This window comes from Sciurus carolinensis, chromosome 3 (genome assembly GCF_902686445.1).
Source record: "Sciurus carolinensis chromosome 3, mSciCar1.2, whole genome shotgun sequence".
In the NCBI taxonomy this organism is placed as follows: Eukaryota; Metazoa; Chordata; class Mammalia; order Rodentia; family Sciuridae; genus Sciurus; species Sciurus carolinensis.
Window position 1 is genome coordinate 147,773,776 of NC_062215.1, and position 21,334 is coordinate 147,795,109.

Here is a 21,334-nt window from a genome sequence, read left to right on the forward strand (position 1 = left end):
AGAGTAAGCCCAGAGATCTTGGCTAAGTCTGCATCTGTGTGCTGTTTGTGCTTCCCATACTTAGATCTGTTTTTAGATGCAAACATTGACCAGACTTCCTCAGCTCTGGCCATATTGACATTTTGGACTGCATAACTCTTGCTGTGGGCCTGCCGTGTGCACTGGAGGATGTGTAGGCATCCTTGGTCTCTACTTAGTATATGTCACTGGCATCCCACTCCCCCAGTCTTAACTACCAAAAATAGCCCCAGACCTCACCAAGTGTCCTCAGGAGGTAGAGGAAGGGATTAACCCTGATGGAGAAACAGTGCATTCGAATGCCAAAACTTTCTCCCTCACTTTCCCTGTTTTGCAGAATACTGCATTCTATAGACGCAGGGTTTAGGGCCTATGAACATTCCTAAGACTTTTGGAATGAAAAAAATGCATTTGTTCTAAAATATAAAAATTAAAATTAAACAATAATTTGAAAAGAAAAATAATGTTTAAAACCTTTGTAATAATTTAAGAGTAAAATGCATTTAATTTGGGGCATGGTATATTTTTGGCATGTGTGATGTGATATGAAGAGAATATGCTGTTTCCAGCCTAATTTGGCCCAAGGTCTCAGGGTGGTAAAACAGATCCAGAAGGACAAGGCCCTTATCACACCAACTCTGAATTTCTCCAGGTCATAGAAATGGGACTTCTGAAAATGGACAATGCTTACAAGTTTGCCAACCTGCGCTGCCGGGGCTGGGCATGTAGAACCAACCTTCCCTCCAACACAGCTCTGCGTGGGTTTGGCTTTCCTCAGGCAGGGCTGATCACCGAGTCCTGTATTGTAGAAGTTGCAGCCAAATGCGGTTTGTCCCCTGAGAAGGTAACACTAAATTAGTCTTGTATATAAAAGGTGTTGAATATCTGAGATGGGAGAGGGTCTCTGGGGATCATTCAGGTTGAGGAATTTGAGATCAGAGGGGCATATGATTTGCCTGAGGTCACCTAGCCAACTGGCTCATACAGAACGAGGACACCAAAATCCAGTGATGCTTGCTATACCCAGACACCTTCTCAAAACTCCAGGAAACAGGGTATATTGAGGAGTGAGCAATAGATTCTCACCTGATTAGTGAGAAGTTTCCATTGGTTGAAGGTTCTATTAGTTTATTTTCTTTCATACACAAAATGCCAGTGGTTTATTTAACTCATAGTTCTGAAGACTCAAGAGCATGGTGCTGGCTTCATCTTGACTCTGGGGAGGACCTCATGGCAGATGGCATCATGGTGGGATCACATGGTGAAACAGGAAGTCAGAGAGAGATTGAGGGGTCAGGCTCACTCTTTTGTAATAACTTACTCTCACATGAACCAACCAGGATCCCATAAGAACTACCTTGATGTCTTTGCGGGGGAGCGCCCTCAATGACCTACCCACCTCCCACTAGGCTCCACCTCTGAAGGTTTCCCACACCTTAACACCGCTACACTGAGGACCAAGACTTGGAGGATAAACCACACCAAACTGTAGTAGATGTATAACCCCACCTCCAAGTTCTGTCAAACTCTTATTTCCTTGTTCCCCCTTAATGTGACAGTGAACTGTCATGAAGTTTGTCATTTCAGTGGCTAATGGGATTTCCTTTTGGTGATTTGAGTCTCAGCCCCAAGTGTATTCTCAACAAGGATGTTTCCCTCCCTGGCACCCCTTCCAACCCCCAGATCCTAGAGTGGAGTTGGGTAGGGAGATGTGGTAAGCTCTCTCCCCACCCTTCCCTGTACCTTCTGCTGTGATGCCGAGGCAGGGAAGAAAAGGAGGATGTGGGAAAACAAATGGCTCCCCCCCCCATGTGACTTCTGCCAGTGAGTACTGTCCTCTCTTTGGCAGCTCATGTAGCATTCCTCTAGTGACCACACTCTTTTCCCTATGCCCCAGTCCCCAATTCATGTACCTACTTTTTCCTATAGAGTTCCCAATGTTGAACTGTATAGTCACAGGTAGGAGTCATCTTTGTCTATGGAATTTGTTCCTTCCTTCTTGTCCCCCCACCACAGCTTCTCTCTTTGATGTTGTCATACTTAGTAGCCTGAGGGAAGAGAATCATGTGAAAACCTTCCTTCTCAAAGAATAGCCTCTTAAAAACACTGCTTTCCCAGCAATGACTCAGCTCACTAATTTCTAGTCTTCCTATAATAATTATCTGAGAAATTTTTAGGGAGGATAGAGTGAGGTGAGTGTCTCTGTAGTGGCCTCTGTCAGCTTGGGAAGGGGCCTAGCCACAACTGCATGAGTTTTCTCAACTGAAATGTAAGGTACTTGGCATCTTTTTTTCTCTGCTGGAAAGTCTTCACTGCCAATTCTGGGAATGAAAGAATTGTACTCAGCTCATCAGACGTCTTGGAGTAAAGTCTTCTAATTTATCCTTCCTCCTAGATATCAGTTATATGTAAACAAACTTTCCTGTTAGTTTTGGAAGTCAGTCTTATCTTGTCACAGCATTTGAATAAACCATTTAGCCCAGATACCTTCCAACAGATACCCACAAATGAAACTAGAATTAAGAGTCAACAGTGGACCCAGACTGTTGAGATAAAGAAGTCTAAGGGAAGGATTTCTTTCTTTGAATTTGTACAAGAACAGCATAGAAACATGTTAAGTCAGCGTTCACATAGTTGATAGATGCTCCAGGTGGGGGAGAGAAGGACTCTGTGTCTTGAAAGATTTTGTTCAGAGAGCAGGACTCAGTTTGGACCACATAGGATGGGCAGATTTGGACTAGGAAGATGGTGGATGGATGAGACTATGTCTGCCAATTTCCTCTCACTTTTAATAACCTTTTTTAGGTTCGAATGATAAATATGTACAAGGAAATAGATCAGACACCCTACAAACAAGAGATTAATGCCAAGAATCTCAGCCAATGTTGGAAAGAATGTATGGCCAAGTCTTCCTACTCCATGAGGAGAACAGCCGTGGAAAAATTCAATGCAGAGAATTACTGGAAGAAGAAAGGACTGGCCATGGTTCCCCTGAAGTTTCCTGTTGGAGTTGGCTCAGTTGCCTTCTCTCAGGTCAGTTCAAACACATTGGCATGCCAACTGGAGGTGGCCCAGGTGAAACAAAGCATGGAAGAAACTTTTCATTCTGTTGCATTAGCCATGTGATTGCTGCACCAGTTACTAAACTTAACCATAGTTGTGCTTTGTTGCATCAGAAAGCAGCTGAGACAATTTCTCTGGGCCTCAAATGGCTCATGAGGAAAGTAATAGGGTAGGACCTGTGACTCCAGGACTCCTTTCATCTACTGTGGTTCTCTGTCTCTGGAGAGGAAAAAAGATGTAGGCTTGCAGGGTGTTTGGGCTCTCAACTCCTGTGGGTGGACTGGGGTAAATTACATCCAGAAAATTAAATCATTTCAATATCTTTTTTTAAACACAAATTTAGGAGTTTGTTCCCTTCCTAGCTATTAAAAGTGTAAAGAGGAAGACTGGAATTTACTCTTACAGTTTCTTTAACTGATAAAATAAATCCCCTTGCTTGGTTACTAAATTCTACTTGCTGTTTCCACTTCTCCATTCTGGAATGAAACTTACCCCAACAGTTATCCAAGACTGCTGTATTCCAACTCACTGTACAGCAGAGATGCAGACTCCCATTTTCTGTCTTCTTCCATAATGTGAATTTACATGTATGTAGATATCCAGCAGAGCCCTCACAGAGCCTGGTTGCCCCTCCTCTGAAGGATTCACACCTTCAAATGAGTCATGAAGAAGGCTCAGTGACAGGTGTGTTAAGTGATAACAGAATATGAAAAATGGGGGTGGGTGGATTGTGGGAGGAGCATTAATGTGTAGGTTGAGGAAAGAGAGGAGGCCGGGAAAAGTGGGTAAGAAAGTCTCTTGCCCAGCCACACACCTAACTAGCCTAGCTGAGCTTTGGTGTAATCTTTATAACATTTGCATGCAGCTCTGACTGTAGGCAAGTTGCTGCTCAGGAGAGCATTACCAGGGGTTGTCCTACTGCAGTCTTTTCATTCCTTGCCTGTTTGCAATGACAAAAATTAACACAGAGCCATTTGGTCATCTGCACACAATTTACTCAGACAAGGGAGATATTCAAGAGGCCATTGTTGAGGAACAAAGGCAAAAACAAAGTTATTTAAAAAGTACTGGGAAAAGGGTTTGTGAATCTTTGTGTACAATTTTGGGTTAAACTTATTAATTGGCAGATAGCAAAGAAGTCAGTCAATGCTTAAACAGACTGGACAGGTTCGTCAAGGAAAATAACTCCACCGTTTATGGGTACTCTGGCAATCTTTTTTTGTTGTTGTTACTGGGGATTGAACTAGCCACTGGGCCACATCCCTAGTCCATTTTTATTTTTTATTTTGAGACAGCATCTGGCTAAGTTGCTTAAGGCCTTGCTAAATTGCTGAGGCTGGCTTTGAACTTGGAATCCTCCTGCCTCAGCCTCCAGAGCTGCTGGGATTACAGGCATATGCCACTGTGCCCAGCATCCTCTGGCAATCTTGAGTGTTAGGCTGTGGGGAAACGTGGTAGGCTGCCTCTATTTAATGGCTGCTATTACTTAATATCTAGCCTTTACCATAGACCAGGTCTGTCCCATTTCTCTTACCAGAAATTTCTCAAAAAGTAGATAATAATAGTTGAGTACCTACTGTTTTAAGTCCTTTAAGATTTTACTTCATTCAATCCTCAGAGCAGCCTATAACATTTGTATTTTCATTTTATAAATAAGAAAACTAAGACTCGAAGAGTTTAAATATCTTGCTCAAAGTCCCATAACTGGTAGAAGCTGGACCAGGGTTGGAACTTAGCTCTGGGCAGCTCCTGAAGCACCTTTTGATGGGAACTGAGGTAGGTTTCAGTTCAGCCAAAAAGAAACTAGATAAGAGCCAACAATACAAATTCATTCTCAGAGGTTACTAGGAAGCCTCTGCCAGCGAACTGCTGTGCTTAAAAGCTTTGCTTAGGACTAAATCAAAGAGTTTGAGATCAGTCACAAGCTGCTTCCCAAAAGACACAATCTGAAAGATTCTGTCTAAAGCAAATCAAGTAGAGAAGGGAGCTAGAAATATTTGAGTGCCTTCTCCGTGGAAGGACCTGGGCTGGGGTTTGTAATCTCCCACTTGATTACCCTGATCTTATCTCTGTTGAGTACAGGTAATTTTGGTTTATAGATGGGGAAACTGAAGTTGCTAGAGATTTGCTCTATTGCAGAAGGACATCCAGTAGTGAGTGGCTGAACAAAGATTTGACCTTCACATGCCTGGTCTCATGTTCCATTTATCTTCCCATGCTGCCTCCCTGAGCAGAAGCAGCTCCTGCCCACCAGCTGAGGGAGTTAAATGTAACTCTCCTACAGTAGCCTTGATTCCTAGAGTGTGAACACTGAAGGGTACAGACGGTATCTAATTAACTTCTGCATTTCCAGGGCCTTGCTACAGCACCTGGCATAGAGGAAGAACTCAAATGTTGAATGGTTGTGCATTTGGGGAATCTGTAGGATTAGAGCTAACTTTTCACCAATACCAGCAGTCATAGCTTGAAGATTTAAATTGCACCAAGTTCTCTATTAATAATGGAGAGTCATCTGTTCCAGTGCTCCAGTTGTGCCAATTTTGTAGATGAAACTTTATGGAATTATCTTTTGTGGTCTAACAATGAGCCATCTAGTGGTTCCACTTAACTGGACCAAATTTGACGTTTTTAATAACTTGAGCAGATTGCAGCACCACATGGAACAAATTAATCAGCAGTCTACAATAGAAATGCTGCCCTAAACCCACAGGCAGAGCGCAGTCACCAGCAGGGTCACACAATGGAGGACAGGCGCAGTCATGTGTAATTGTAGCTGAGTCACATGTGCTAAGTCCTTCCATGCTCAGCAGAGTCAAGGAGGCCATAAACAGAGCCTATGAACTTAAGAAATAAATTGAATCATTATGCTTTTGCAAATTCATTTATTGGACACTTCTTGAGCACCTACCATAAGCAACACACCAAATCACATTTTAAGGGATGCCTTAGGACATGCTCTTGCCCCTCCTGGGCTCACATGCTAGCAGGGTACAATTAAGTGCAATAGAAGAGAGTCCAGAAGTGCCTATTGCATTAGGCATCACCTAGCATCTGATGCACATCCCCAGGGCAGCCAGCTCTGGGCCATCAGTAGAGGACACCTCTTCTTATCTTTATCATACAGCCAGGAGCACAGGATGGTAGAGTCATATGTCAATTGACAGTAAAACCCTCTGCTGCATCTTCTCAGAGCCCCAAGCATGATTATTATGGCACAAGAGTCTAAAATTCTCCATTGGACCATGAATATATGTGCCTTTGTCCTTAGAGAAAGAATACTTTCATGTCCCCATTTGGTCAATACATCCCCAGTTTACATCTGCTGACTAGGTAAAAAGAGTTCATTTTCACTGGTTGTCACTGGAGTAATGTGAACATTTGGATACCAAAAAAGAAATAGTTCTCCAAGTGTTGTCCACAGCCCACAAATGTCTATGAAGGGCCTTCTGGTGGGCAGATAAATGATCTAGGAATACAGTCCCTTTCTTGGGTTTATCTGGTGAGTGACATGCAAGTCCTTCAACTTCCACTTATCACCAGGGTTGCTTCTAAGTACTCTAAGTAGGTAAATCAAAATACAATAGTAATAAAATGTTAGGTTCATTAAGTAGAAATTAACTTTTATCAGAATTTTCTGAAGACCTTCTTTATAAATCATAGATTATTATGCCACTCTGTACAGAAACTTAGGTATTAAGGAGCCCAGCTAACAGAGCTTTAGTGACCCCTGGCTGATGCAGACACCCATGAGTGTGCCCTCCTTCCCCCGTGAACAGCTGCACAGGTTGCCTCTCAGGCCTTCCTAGATCACAGTGGTACCAGGTAGAAGCACTTTCTGTAGCCATACACTGTTGATATTGCTCTCATATTGGAGACTCCCTGAAGAAGTCATCCTGATTTTTAGCAGTCCCCTGGACTACAGGCTCTGTACTTTAGCACCTGCAGACTTACAAGGAAGCACATTCTTGTTAATGGTAAAGCATATTTAGCTTGCAGTCTGGTGTTTCTAGAGGAACCTTTAATTCTGTTAGCAGTTTGGTTGCTTGTGGGTCCTTGTGGGGAGCTACATAATTAGATAAGATTTGTTGCAAGTTTCTTTCCAAATTCAAAGCTTGTAATTCTGTGCCAGGATGAGTTAAGATGGGCTTACGCTCATTTTGCAGAAAAAAAAAATTTATGTCTGTCCATCTTATTTGGATTTTCATTTTTGCTTCTCTGCAATATTGAGAGATATTCAATATCTCTTACAATTATGAGAATATTCTCTCACCCCCTCAACCTACGTATACTTAACTGAGCATTTTTAAATGAAGGGCCTCTACAAACACACACACCCAAAGAACCCAAAATATTGCTCCACTCCGAGGCAGGGAGAGCAGTCCCTAGAGATACTGGTGTGTTCAAGGGCCCTAACTAGGAAACAGCAACTTTAGGTGCATAGTCCTGCCACCAATACAGAGTGTGGCCTCTTGTGGAGTGATCACAAGGCAGCGCTTGCCCTGCCATTGCCCTGACTTTGCTCAGGTTATGCATATTTTTGGCAAGGTCTGGGGGGGAATGGAAGGAAAAGGATCATTTCTGAGGAAAGTGTTTTCGGTATGTGATTTCGGTATGTGAAAGTGACACGGTATGTGATAACACCAATTAAAAAGTTCTTCTCTGTTTCATCTGCTCTCATCTCTTCTGCTTAGGCTGCTGCCCTGGTTCACATTTATCTAGATGGCTCTGCACTGGTCACTCATGGTGGAATTGAAATGGGGCAGGGTGTCCACACTAAAATGATTCAGGTAAGGATGCCAATAATTGTATTCTGTTGGGTGTGTCCTTATTGATAAGTTCATAAAAGAAAACTGTGAATGTATATTTTCTTTCCAGAATAAAGGATAGGAGACTTACTTTAGCTTTGACAGATAAGCTGCTAAGCTGAGCAGAAACTTAATTGTAAGCCAATCTTAAAACTAAGGCCCTAAAAAGAATGTGGTAGAAGGGTCTCAGGTTGTTTTATTCAAAAGAAGGTCATGTGTTTGTTGCTTTTCTTTGGATATATTAACAACTGAGTTGCCTTTTTTCAAATTTTTGCTAGGCAATAAAAAGATTTGTGAATTCTGATTTATTGCTTTATTTCTTGACCTTTTTATATTAAGGGCTCTGAACAATTCATAATATAAATCACATTCAGTATTTCTAGCCAAACCCTACTAAGGGTTTTTTCTTTTGGCTTGTTTATTTTAGATTAATATGAAGCTACTGTTTCTATTTTACTAATCATGATAATAATAGTATAGTCTATAAAACATGTCAAAAATGCAGAAAATTAAGGGGGAAAGATCCTACATAATTTTACCACTTAGCAATACTATTTTGGCACTTTATATCTTGTCTTTATTTTTCAAAAGATTACTGACATTTTTTAATGTACTTTTTAGTGACCACTTCCTCCTGTCATTAAGGATTCTTAACAATCATGATTTTAATGACTGTGTGTGGGTGTATGTGTTATTTATTTAATTATCCCCAATTGTGAACACTTCATTTAGTGTTTTTGTACATTACCCTATGACCCTTCCAGTAATTGTTTTCTTAAAATAGCATACCAGAAATGGAATTACTGGGTCATAGGATATAAATATTTTAAATTGCTCAACACGTATTGCCAAATTGTTTTCCAGAAATTGTCCATTTTATGATACCCCTAACAAACACTAAATATGATGGATTATTGAAACATTTTAGATAATTTGCTAGGTAAATGAAAATGCCTCATTATTGTTTTAATTTACATTTTCTGATTATAGACATGTTGAATATGTTTTCTTTTATGTTGCAATCACTTGGGAATTGTCTGGTCATACCTTTCCCCACTTTGTGAGTGAGATTTCAGTGTTTGTCTTATCAGGCCACTGGAGACCTTTACCTTGTAAACCTGTGCATTCTGTGCTCTTCTGAGAGCCAAGCATTGTGGAAGGGCTCCATGTGCCCCTGTCCTTGGAATTGTGGACAAGGAAAACTGTACTGCTAACAGTAGAGGAGAGATTTGAATCAACTAAAGTTAGCAATATAATCTTCTCCAGCACTAAAAATGAAGACCATTTCTAAGAACCTGAAGTGAAGAACATCCTAAGCTCTCATGCTGGTCTCAGCTTCAGCACCATCCTCTTCTTTTGTGATATCTATGTTGCTACTTTTCCAAGGTCATTGTCCTTTCTCAGGAGAGATGCTTTTCATGGAGCAGCTCAGTTATGTGCATAGGAGATAAGCATCTTCTATTATTGATAACTTTGACTTCATTAGAATTTTACAGTATGGTGGAATGAGTAGCCTCAAAAGTATCAATTTCATGACTATAAAGACATGAGCGAAGCATTTCTTCCTGCTTTGGCCTGGGGCCTTACCTCTTCTTCTTGATGCTATTGCACATGTGAAAGTCAAAGAAAAATAAAGTGTGTTCAAAACTTAGGGTCTGAACTAACTGTAGAATTTTTAGAAAAGACAAACTTTTTGTGACTGGAGGCATTTATGGTCCTGCTCCCTTGTGCTTGTGGTGTGTAAAAGGGCTTCACATATATGCTGTACCACCTGGGCATATGCACAGGTCTACAACTAATCAAAATGTTTGAAAAGAAGCTCTCTTTTAAAATCCAGGTGGTCAGTCGTGAGTTAAGGATGCCAATGTCAAATGTCCACCTGCGTGGAACAAGCACAGAAACTGTTCCTAATACCAATATCTCTGGAGGGTCTGTGGTGGCAGATCTCAATGGATTGGCAGTAAAGGTAAACATTACTGCAATGGTGTCAAAATCATTAACCTCTCTAGGACGAAATACGTGGGTGGAGCTCAGATGTTGAGAGTTCATCCAACTCTTCATCCCCTACCCAAGTCTTGGGCTCAGTCAGTGGCACAGCACCCAGTTCTCTTACACTGGAAATACCACCTCTTTTTCTCCCTCACTTTTGACATTTCACTGGGCAACAAGTCCTTTTAATTCTACGTGAAACTGTCTTTCTGTCTTTCCACTTCCATACTGTGTTAATATCTCTTTGAGTCAGATTCCCACCTCTTGCCTGGGCCATGGTAAGACCTCTGTCTCTCACTCCAGCTTCGTTACCTTTCACCCTGGATTTATGCTACCTGAGTGAACTTTCCCATAAGTGAAATCTGACCTTATCTGAAAACAGTGGTCTGTGGTTTGCCCACAGTTTTTCTATTAGGTGCTGACTTAACATGGCCTCCAAGGGCACCATCTTGAAGCCCTGCTCACTGCTGACATATGTGCTATGTGCACCCATGTGATACCTTTCACATCATCCTTTTTCAGGGTTGGTCTCTTACTTGCCATGTTTCTGTGGATCTCTTAGATAAGCCTGTGGAATGACATGTCATGTTATTTTGAAATTGGTGTTTGCATGAAATTATTATCATAATTTTAACTTAAAAAATAACCCCTAGGATGCTTGTCAAACTCTTCTAAAACGCCTTGAACCCATCATCAGCAAGAATCCTCAAGGAACTTGGAAGGACTGGGTGAGAATCACTGGTTCTCTGTGTTTTATGTTAGAAAAAAAGGAGGGGGGAGTTTGAGAGGGATATGTGTGAATTAAATATCTTCAGGAAGGGCACTACAAACGGCACCACCACTTCATTATAAATGAGAGACCCTTTGGCTCTCGGCATGTAAAGTTTCTATCATAATATGATAGAGGAACTCTTGCATCTGGGGAAATGTTCTGTTAGAGAAAGAGATGGTTTTTCTGACAAAACTCCTGTTTTAAGCTAGAATTAATTACTGTTTCGTCCTATGGAACTGAGGCACTTTCTGGATAACATCTGTGAATGTGTTCTCTTCTTCAGATTTCACCATTCCTAAGATAGAAAAACAGTACTGGAATCATTCCATAAAAGTAAAAATCATGTAGGCACTCATTTAGAAATAGTAGACCTTCAGTAGGGATAGAGGTATTCAGCTGCTTCCTTTAATCAACTTAACAGTTTAGTTGGAAGAGAATACACATTCTAAAGTCAACTAGCAAACTTTTCAAAGTAATAGACTATGAAGTGTCAGATGGCATGGAATAGACATCCATAAACACTGGGAGCATGTGTCATACTAACTATTCTAGAATATAAACTTTGCAACATTAAAATACAGGTTTGGTGAGATAATATTGAGGGAATCCCACTTAGAAATGATTCCAGGACTCAGGGTATAGCCCAGGATGGAAAGCATGCTTAGCATGCTCAAGGCCCTGGGTTCAATCCCCAGCACCCCCCAAAAATGTTCCTGCTATTCAATAGAGTAAGGACTCACTCTGTGATTCATCACATACCACAGAAGTTATTTATTACAATCACATACATTGAACAAATGTGGTTACCACCTACAGCATACCACAAATGCTTGTGGAGATGAAGACTGCTGAAAGGAGTAAGTTAATCTTGTCCTCCCTAGTTATTGTTATGGATAGCTGTATTTAATGCATAGTAAAATCAAAACTGAAGTCTTGAGGGATTTTCTTTAGATATCCTTATTACATCACCTTGTGCTCCTCCTTCACAGGCACAGACTGCTTTTGATGAAAGTATCAGCCTTTCGGCTATTGGATACTTCAGGTAAATAGTTCTTTCAATCACATGTTATGGAAAATAGCAGTGGTATTATGAGGAAGAGTTACAATTCTGTCTGCAATTTTGACAAAAAATTGATTTTATATCTTCAGTTAACCCATTGTTATAAAGAACATTTTAGCTGCTAGTTAATCCATGTCTAGAAAGGCTTTTGCTGGGAACCCATGGCGGTGACTGACTTTCTGTTGAAAACACAGTCCAGCCCTAAGTTAAGAAACAAAGGTGGGGGAGGGGGGGTGTAAATGAAACTCACAATAACATAGACACCATTTGCATTTCCTAGAGAAAAAAAAAAAAAACCTTGATCATAACTGTGGTGTCAAGATGTGGAACAATGAGAATTAGCATACATTGGGAAACGATTTATCCAATTATTTTAGTGGAGAGTGAATGCCATCAGAGAGCAGGGTGATACAGTGAGTCTTACCTGATTTTTGTACTTTGCCAGTTGTCACGGGAGTATGGGGTCACTGACTGATGATTGGGAATAGGTACTGGGAGCATTTTTAATGGCCTTCTCCAGGCTGCAGAGGTTAGAGAGGATTGGCAAGCTCCTGTCCTGTACCAATGACATTCACCTGGTGTCCTTAAAGAAAGAACAGGCCATGGGGCCTGATGGTAGAGGCAAAGAATGAGAGCTGAGGGATCTGATCCAGGCATCCATAATCCTGCAAAGAAGTTGAATCTTGGAGCCAAAAAGATAGACAAAGCAGACAATTGTGCACCTTTGAAATAGCGTTTGGTGTAAAATGCAGATGGAATTTCCCCAATCTGATGACAATAAGATTAGCTAAAGGCAATAGGATAAATAATCATAAAGTCAGCAGCTAACCTACAGGAGTAAGGAGTCACTGGTCAGGAATAATTGGATGTTTTTATTAGACAATGTGAGTTCAACAAGAAAGAATCAAATATTTATTTACTCAGCACATTTGTGGAGCATGCTTACATACTGGCCAATCACTGTACAAATATTCCCTCTGATTTGCACAGTTCTGTAAGGGTCTGTTTAAGCATGGTTTGTTTGTGATTAAAGGACTCAATCACTTAACAATTCCCCTCAAAATTCTGTTTCCTTCAGGGGTTATGAGTCACACATGAACTGGGAGAAAGGTGAAGGGCATCCCTTCGAGTACTTTGTTTATGGAGCTGCCTGTTCGGAGGTTGAAATAGACTGCCTAACAGGGGACCATAAGGTCAGTACCCACTGGGAAGCTTTGCAGGTTGCACTTAGGATGCACCTAGGCTCCACATATGCCATCTGTTGGAGGGCAGTTGAGTGCGGGTGACTGCACCATGTCTTTGACCTAAGGGTGATTTCTCTGTACTACCAGAAGATAATAGAAGTTCAGCAATTGTCTTGGTGGTGTGATTGCTTCCATGGAAAATAACCGGTAGCCCCTCTTTTTAGTTTCCCTAACCCCTTAAATGGAATCAAGAAAGAAACCACTTCAAGAAAGAAATACATGAAAGAGGGCTTTCATGTAGACCATTGGCACAACTAGAAATTCTGCCCTCTTATGAGAACTGCCATCATATGGTGTTCTTGAAAGATTTCATAGGCATCCATGATCTGCTAACAAGCACCAGGGGCCAGCCCAGGGTAGGCAAAGGCCAGTTTTTGAAATCCTTTAGAAGATCCTTCTTTTGCCAAGCACAGTGGCACACACCTCAAATCCCAGCAGCCCAGGAGGCTAAGGCAGGAGGATTGCATGTTCAAAGTCAACCTCAGCAACTTGACAAGGCCCTAAACAACTTAGTGCGACCCTGTCTCAAAATAAAAAATAAAAATGGACTGGGGTTGTGGCTCAGTGGTTAAGTGCCCCTGGGTTCAATCCCTGGTACCAAAAATAAATAAATAAATAAATAAGAGTGAGAAAAAAGGTCCTTCGTTTTAGATTGTTTAAGAGCATCTTTGTGCTTTTTAAGTGATACTGTAAAGAGATGCACACTTAAATTCACACACACACACACACACACACACACACACACACACATACACCAGCTTTAAGGATTTAGTTTCTCTTCTTGTACCTAGACCTTTGGGAGTTAAAGAAGCCACTTACTGGTTACTGTCAATAATCATAAATAATAATAAATGATCAATAATAACAAATGGTTCTGTGATAACCCTCACCAACATCATGGACCAACCTACTGGTTAGTGATAATCTGTCCCAAAACCTATCCAGAAGAAAGCTCTATTTCTTGATATTAACAAATATCCCTTGGGTTTACATTCTTGGATTGTGATCACATGTAAGCTTTCATTTACTTTGTCCCCAACATGTGTGTTTTTAAAACTATAGTCAGTCTGATCTTTGAAATTATGTACACCTGTATTATACTTGCCTATTCAAGTATCTGACTTGCCAGGATTCTAACTCAGACTGGCTTGCTTTTGGGGACTTTGGACTGAGGTAACATAGTGACTCCTGTAAGCATGGTTTTCATGTTAGAGTGGTTGTTCCACTCCCCCAGGAAGAGTTCCCATGACAACTGATTTTTAAATCCCTTTTCCCTCAAAGAGAAAGTTGGTGAAAACTTAATCATTTGGGATTTTCTTATACCTTGTATATGCCTTCACCTTGTCACAATCCAAGAATGAGGTCATAATTAACCTTGGTATGAACTTTTAAGATATGTTCTTATAACTTATTTGGACAATCTTAAGAGGTGTGATAAATAGTCTGATCATAAAAGCTTGGTCAGCTAAGGGAAGGTGTCTCCCCTAGGCAAAAGGCCATCATGTGCCTTTCTAACAGAGGCCTTCTCTGGAGGCTTGTTCCTCAGTCATTCTCCTTGTGTTTATAGAATTGTGCTGATTCCTGCAAATTTTCCCTTCCTTTCAACCTTTATCTATATATCAGTTATCTACTGCTATGCAACAGATTACTCCCAAACTTAGCAACTGAAAACAATGTATGTTTATTAGCTCACACCACTTCTGAGGTTGGACATCTGGAACTGCTTAGCTGGGTGAATCTGTCTGAAAATTTCTCATAAGGCTATGGTCAAGCTTTTGGTGGGAGCTACAGTCATCTCAAGGCTCAGTGGGGACTGGAGAGTCTGCTCTTAAGCTCTATCATATTGTCTCCTATCCCACCCAGTACTAGGGATTGAGCCCAGGGGCATTGTACCACTGAGCTTCAGCCCCAGCCCTTTTTATTTTGTATTTCAACACAGGGTCTTGCTAAGTTGCTAAGACTGACCTGGAACTTGTAATCCTCTAGCCTCAGTCTCCTGCAAAACTGGGATTACAGGTGTGCACCACTGCACCCAGCATCATCGCATTGTTCTTGATAAGAGGTCCATTCCTTGCACAGACCTGTCTGTAGGTTGCCTGAGTGTCTAATCACTGGCTTCCCTGAGGACATAGCCACTGGCTTCCCTGAGAAGTGCTGGTCCAATAGAAAGAGAGTGTAAGCAAGTGAGAGAGCAATAACCTAATAACCTAATCCCAGAAGGCAGTATTATTGTTTCTGTTGCATCCTAATGGTCACAAGACTGACCCTATAGGTATGGTGAGAGGGGACTACATGTGATGTGAATACCAGATGGTGGGGATCAGTGAGGGTCTTCTTGGGGCAGGATATCACAGCCTAGAACCACTGCCCAGCCTGGTCAGAATACAATGACAGACTGTATGAAGTTCATACCTCTGAAAGCAGAACCTTCACTGGCATTAAACTTCAGATGGCTTCCCCTCACCTCCAGTTGAGACTGCTTACTTCCTGGAAGAGCAGTCTTGCTAAGTGGTGCCAAAGAGGATTTTACATTTTGTTGTACCTTTTAACGAGAGGTAAGCACCTGAAGTCAGATTTTCTCAACCGTTATCTAAGTTTTTTAAGAAAAATGTTAAATGAAACTTCCCTGTTCAGACAAGAAAATTGATGACTTCCCTTTGTTCCATTAATAATTATGAGTAGAATTTTTCTGTTTGTCATGGCAGAGACCAACATGTCATATCAAAGAAGGTACAGACTTTTTGGAGAGCAATGGTGTTAGCAGCACCGAGGCCGGGTCTGCTCTTCTCCTCATTTGCAGGTTATCAGAGAGCAAGCTGTAATGTCAGATTTATTCTTTACTCCACTTCCAAAATGAAAAATCTCAAACAGCAGATTACAGTTCAAAGACTTTCTGTTTTTGCATCCTGAACTCTATGTTTCTGTAAACACCACTCAGCCAATTGAACTCTGGATGTTGGGTTGTGTAGTAGCCACAAAGTTGTGCAACAGGAATCATGAAGGCCATAAATGTTTTCTTTTATTATGTCACCTGTTATGTTTGTTGTAGTGGATTAAGCTCTCAATCTGCTGTATCACTCAGCTTGAATCAAAATCAAGTAAATATTTTATTCTCTTATCATTTCCAAGAAAACAGTGTTTCAACTGATCAAGAGTATTTGTATAACTTTAAAAGTTTTACATAGCAAACTTTGTCACTTAATAAAATTGCCGTGACTTCTTTCTCCTGGAATAATATGTCCCAAAGAAAGGTTTTATCCCAATGCCAGGCAGGCAAGAAGTTTTCTCAACTTCTTCTAAGTTACCTGTAGTAAAAAAAGCAGTTGAACTTTTCTTTCTTTTTATTACTAGAACATTAGAACAGACATCGTCATGGATGTTGGCTACAGTATAAATCCAGCCCTTGACATTGGCCAGGTATGTAACTCAGTTGTCCTGCTTCCTCTTTGTACAGGCCAAAGCTGCTGCAAGGTCTGCAGGGAAAGTGTTCCAGGTGACTTCATCCTGTTCTCCTACCCCTCTAGTCAAAGTCTATTCATTCAACTGCAGAACGCAAATTTCTTACTCTTTTAAAGGGGCAAGGAAACAAGGTAGTTTTAGGTAGTTTTTGAAGAAATACATGGTCTGTGATTTGGGATGTCGATTGAAGCAAGACCAAGCCTACAGGTGCCCAATGGGCCCCAAACCTCTGGGATATAAAAAGATCCAGTGCTGAGTGCTGAGCTTTGGGCATATGATGGCTCTGGCTTCAAGGAGTTTAAAGTTAGGTTGAAATAACAAACTTCAAATAGTTATAACAGTAGCTATTGATAGGTAGCTTGTGGGCTGATTTCCAACCAGACATTTTTCATTTAAATTTGAAATAACTGAGAAGATTAAACAGTCACAAATATCTAGCTTCTCTTGAAAACAGAAAATTTGCCAACACTGAACTCACATTTCCATAAAACAGGGATTGATTGGTTGCATCTTTGGGAAGGCACAATTCACCAGTGATACAAGACCCACCTGAAATCTTCACACACTTGCTTTACCTGCCTCAAACCTGTGGCAAATTCAGCTCACTACCTGCAACAGGGCCTAGTGTAGCACCTCTCCAGCTCTAGAGAATGGGAAGAATCTGTGGGATGGAGAAGTCAAAGGAGGCTTCAGGGGAGAAGTGAGCTTGGACCAGGTTCTTAAGGAAAGAATGAGAGACCTTCCAGGTGGAGGAAGACTAGGGGAAATCAACCTAAAGAAGGACATGAAATGAAGCACATGCTGTTCCTGGCTGGCATGGGTCCGGGGCTGAGAATGGTGGTGCCTTTGTGGGAGCAGCAGGCCAAGAGACTGGAGCCGTGGTGAAAGAGGAACTGATTGGTGAGGGGTCTCCAAAGACAGGCAGTTAGCTTAGTGGGTGGAAGTGATGTGCATGGGAAATGGCCTGGAGTTTTAGGAAATCTCAGCTAACATCATGATGGATCCCTGTGGTCACAGGAAGGAAGTAAATAAAGAAGAGACCCAGAAATGAGGCAAAGGCGTGAGAAGGCACTTTGACCTGTGCCCATGTCTAGGAACTTGAGCATTTTAAAGTTGTAAAGGAGGTTTAGAGAGCACAGAGTTCAGACTGTTCATGTTATAGGGGAGGAAACGGAGTCCAGAGAGGTGGTACTAGCTTGGGAGCAAGGATATGGCGCAAGCTGATGGGATCCGGAGCCCTGAGAACTTTTCACTGTGGACTGGTCTGTCAGAGGCTTTCACCCACCTCAGTGGCAGGAAAAATGAGGATATTTGAATGACAGGCTCTAAGAGGACTCTTCTAGAGCTATTATTTTAACTGTTAAATAAGATTAGAATCCAAGTCATTTGACTTTGAAATTTAGCCCCAAATGAAATGTATAGAAATTCCTTTAGGTAGACTTCCAGTGACATGCTCCAGTGACATGCTCCAAGACACCCTGAAAGCCCTCTTAAGCTATAATTTAAAAATTCAAACAAACAGCATGAGGTTTAAATGCTGTTTACTATTGAAAGTATTCTCATATGTGGAAATTCTTTTTCTTTTCTTTTGTTCTTTCTTTCTTTCTTTTCTTTCTTTTTTTTTTTTTTTTTTTTTTTTGGCTTCAGGTTGAAGGTGCCTTTATTCAAGGCATGGGACTTTATACAATAGAGGAACTGAAGTATTCTCCTCAGGGTGTTCTGCACACTCGTGGTCCAAACCAATATAAAATTCCTGCCATCTGTGACATCCCTACAGAACTACACATCTCTTTTTTGCCTCCGTCTGAAAAATCAAACACCCTGTATTCATCTAAGGTAAGCTTTGAATAAATGCATGTTCATATGATAGCTTTGGGACAGAGAGAGGCCTGCAGTCATCTCTTGCTTATTTGGTGTTTTCACCAGGATTGCAAAACATTTTAAGTATAAAATAATCTAGCAACATAATAAGAAACATTTTAAATATTGCACATCCTGGAGCCTAACATGAATGTTATTGCCATGAGCTTGTGTCTGATTCTCCATCTTGCAATAATCATCTTCATGATTGTATCTGCTTTCTCTACTTGGGATAAGTTTCTTAGGCTAGGATTCTAAGAATGGGAATGTTGGGTCAAAAGATTCATTTCCTTTTTTTAATAAAAAACTGACATAGGTAATACTTCACATATATACAATCATATTGCACTACATACTTATGCACAGAGATAGAGAAAGTGTCATCATCTAATTGGTTTGTTTCCCCCAAGGGCCTGGGAGAGTCTGGGGTGTTCCTGGGATGTTCGGTGTTTTTTGCCATCCGTGATGCAGTGAGCGCTGCACGACAGGAGAGAGGCCTGTCTGGACCTTTGAAACTCAGTAGCCCCCTGACTCCAGAGAAGATCAGAATGGCTTGTGAGGACAAGTTCACAAAGATGGTGTGTTCTTCCTAGTAGAAAAAAAATTATAAAATTCTAAATTTGGGGCCTATATCTGTAACCATAAGTTTCTTTAACCCACTGCTGCGGTTTTCCCATGGAAGAAAAGGGAACAGGCATCAGAGCAGAAGAGCAGAAGAGCCCTTGAATGTGGGCCCCTTCAGTTGCATTGTTCCTTCAGAATGGCCCTGCTTGGCTCACTCTGGGGCCTAGTTCTAGGCCACTTGAAAAAGGGAGGTTCATTCCCCTTAGTTTTATGTACCTTCTTTGTCTCTGTCCTTTCTGGGACATCTATGTCAGGAATAAGAATTTAGGACTGTGCCCTGAACCCAGGCCAAGACCAGGCTGCTCCAATAGTCTGTTGTCACTCTAGTCCCACCCAGGAGAGGGCAACTACAGTATTCCTTCCTGCTATGACATCCCTGTGGAGCAAACATCTCGGGTCTTCTTGGTTGTACTCTTTGACAGGACTTTTTGTTGTGGAGAGAAGTCATGCCATTCAGTTATTCCTCTGACTATAAGGAAGTTCTTCCTCATATTGAGGGGAAACCCCTCCTATACTCTTGTGCTGACTACAGATAGCATCCCTTATGGTCTTTCAAAGCCCCCAAGAGTTGCCTCTTCCACACTGGACAGATACTTTGTCATCAGTCCCTCAAGTGTGGGATGATGGCCTGTAGCTCCCTCTCAGTGAGTCCTCTCCTGGATCCCTCCACACTTGACATGCTCTTGTTCCCTAACCCCTCGTTGTCCTGGTTACTCTCTAGTGAGTTTTGGCTTACTTTATGTTCTGCTATTTTTCACCTAAATCACACACATTCAAATTTATTCTTTTGTTCTAGATTCCAAGAGATGAACCTGGGTCCTATGTCCCTTGGAATGTACACATCTGAATCAAATGCAGACTTCTGGAGACGATGGGATGACTCTTCCCACATAATGATTAATCCACCCTCTATGCTCTAAGATGCTAGATCTGAAAGACAGATTTGCCCAGCTCAGAAATTGTTCCATGGAGTGCTGCTTTTATAGGAAGCTGATTTGAAATGCTCCATTCAGATTTTGAGAGCTATGCTTAAGCCACTTATAAATCATATTTTGAAATAGTATAAATACTAATTGGCTTCCTCTAGGGTGATGTTCTTTATTGTTCTGTCCTTGGATCCATCTAGCTAAATGGAAAGATGATGACTTGTATGTGATTCATATTTGGCTTGTATTCATCAACAGCAATTATACTGTCTAGTGAAAGGCAATTTTCTAAATAATTTTTTTATTAATATGAACTGTAAAGTTGTCATTTTTCATTTGTTCCTATCTGCTATGCCCCTTTTCTTGTCAGAACGGATATAGACACTGTGTCTAAGGAGTCTGTGGGACCAAAGAGGGAAAACAAATAAATTGAACTTCATGAAAACTGTGTTTGTATTTCAAAGGATACTACCAACAATTGAGAAGAAACCCACAGAATAAGAGAAAACATTTGTGAATCACATATCTGACAAAGGCCTCATATCCAGAATATATAAAGAACTGTTACAACTTGATAGTAAAAAGAGAATAACTCAACATAAAAAAAATGGGCAAAGGAATTGAATAGACACTTTTCCAGAGAATATGCATAAATGGCCAATAAGCCAGGAAAAGATGCTCAAATTCATTAGTCATTAAGGAAATTCAGATCAAAACCACAATGTGGCACCATTTCACACACACGAGGATGAAAGTAATCAAAATGATTGACAATAGTGAGTACTGGCAAGGATATGGAGAACTTGGAACACTCATCCGTTGCTGGAGGGAATGAAAAGGGGTTTAGACACTGTGGAAAATAGTTGGGCAGTTCCTCAAAAAGTTAAACATAGAATTGCCATATGACTACTCAAGATCGAAAACATATGTTCATACAAAAGCTTACACACAAACGTTCATAGCATTATTCATAATAGCAAAAAGTAGAAACAACCCAAACTTCCATCAGTGCTAAAAATGGATAAATGAAATATGTTATGTTCCTACAAGGGAATTTTATTCAACCATACAAAGGAATGAAGTACTGATATATGCCATAACATACTTGAACTCCGAAAATGTTATCTAAATGGAAGAAAATAGACACAAACGGCCATGCGTCATATGATTCTATCTATACAAAATGTCCAGAATAGGCAAACTCAGAAAAACAGAAAATAGATGAGTGGTGGCCTGGGACTGAGAGGAAAAAGAATAGGGGGGGCGACTGCTATTGTATTGGGTGTGAGATTCCTTTTGCAGTAATGAAAACTGAGTGGTAATATTTGAATATAACAAACCCATTAAATTGTGCATTTTAAAAAGGGCAGTTCTATGGTTCATGGATTATATCTCAATTTTTTAAAAATGCAACTGTAGAGAAAAAAAAACTTGGAAAAGTTTGAGAAGTTATGAGTATCGTAAGAAATCTATCCCACTAATGTCAGAAACATGGAAACCTCAAAGGGAGGTTA

General features: G+C 40.9%; 1 protein-coding gene across 2 annotated transcripts in view; it reads left to right on the plus strand.

The window, feature by feature from the left end:
- Positions 1–20,134, plus strand: part of Aox1 (aldehyde oxidase 1) — a 65,845-nt gene extending 45,711 nt beyond the window's left edge. For both annotated transcript variants that reach the window (XM_047546807.1, XM_047546808.1), the window contains exons 25-35: positions 671–862; positions 2,824–3,051; positions 7,773–7,868; positions 9,724–9,852; positions 10,529–10,603; positions 11,637–11,689; positions 12,786–12,900; positions 16,303–16,368; positions 18,058–18,246; positions 18,681–18,848; positions 19,691–20,134. In XM_047546807.1, coding sequence (XP_047402763.1) covers positions 671–862; positions 2,824–3,051; positions 7,773–7,868; positions 9,724–9,852; positions 10,529–10,603; positions 11,637–11,689; positions 12,786–12,900; positions 16,303–16,368; positions 18,058–18,246; positions 18,681–18,848; positions 19,691–19,741 — 1,362 coding nt within the window. In that variant the 3' untranslated portion in view covers positions 19,742–20,134. The remainder of the gene's footprint in view (positions 1–670; positions 863–2,823; positions 3,052–7,772; positions 7,869–9,723; positions 9,853–10,528; positions 10,604–11,636; positions 11,690–12,785; positions 12,901–16,302; positions 16,369–18,057; positions 18,247–18,680; positions 18,849–19,690) is intronic.
- Positions 20,135–21,334: the final 1,200 nt, after the last annotated feature.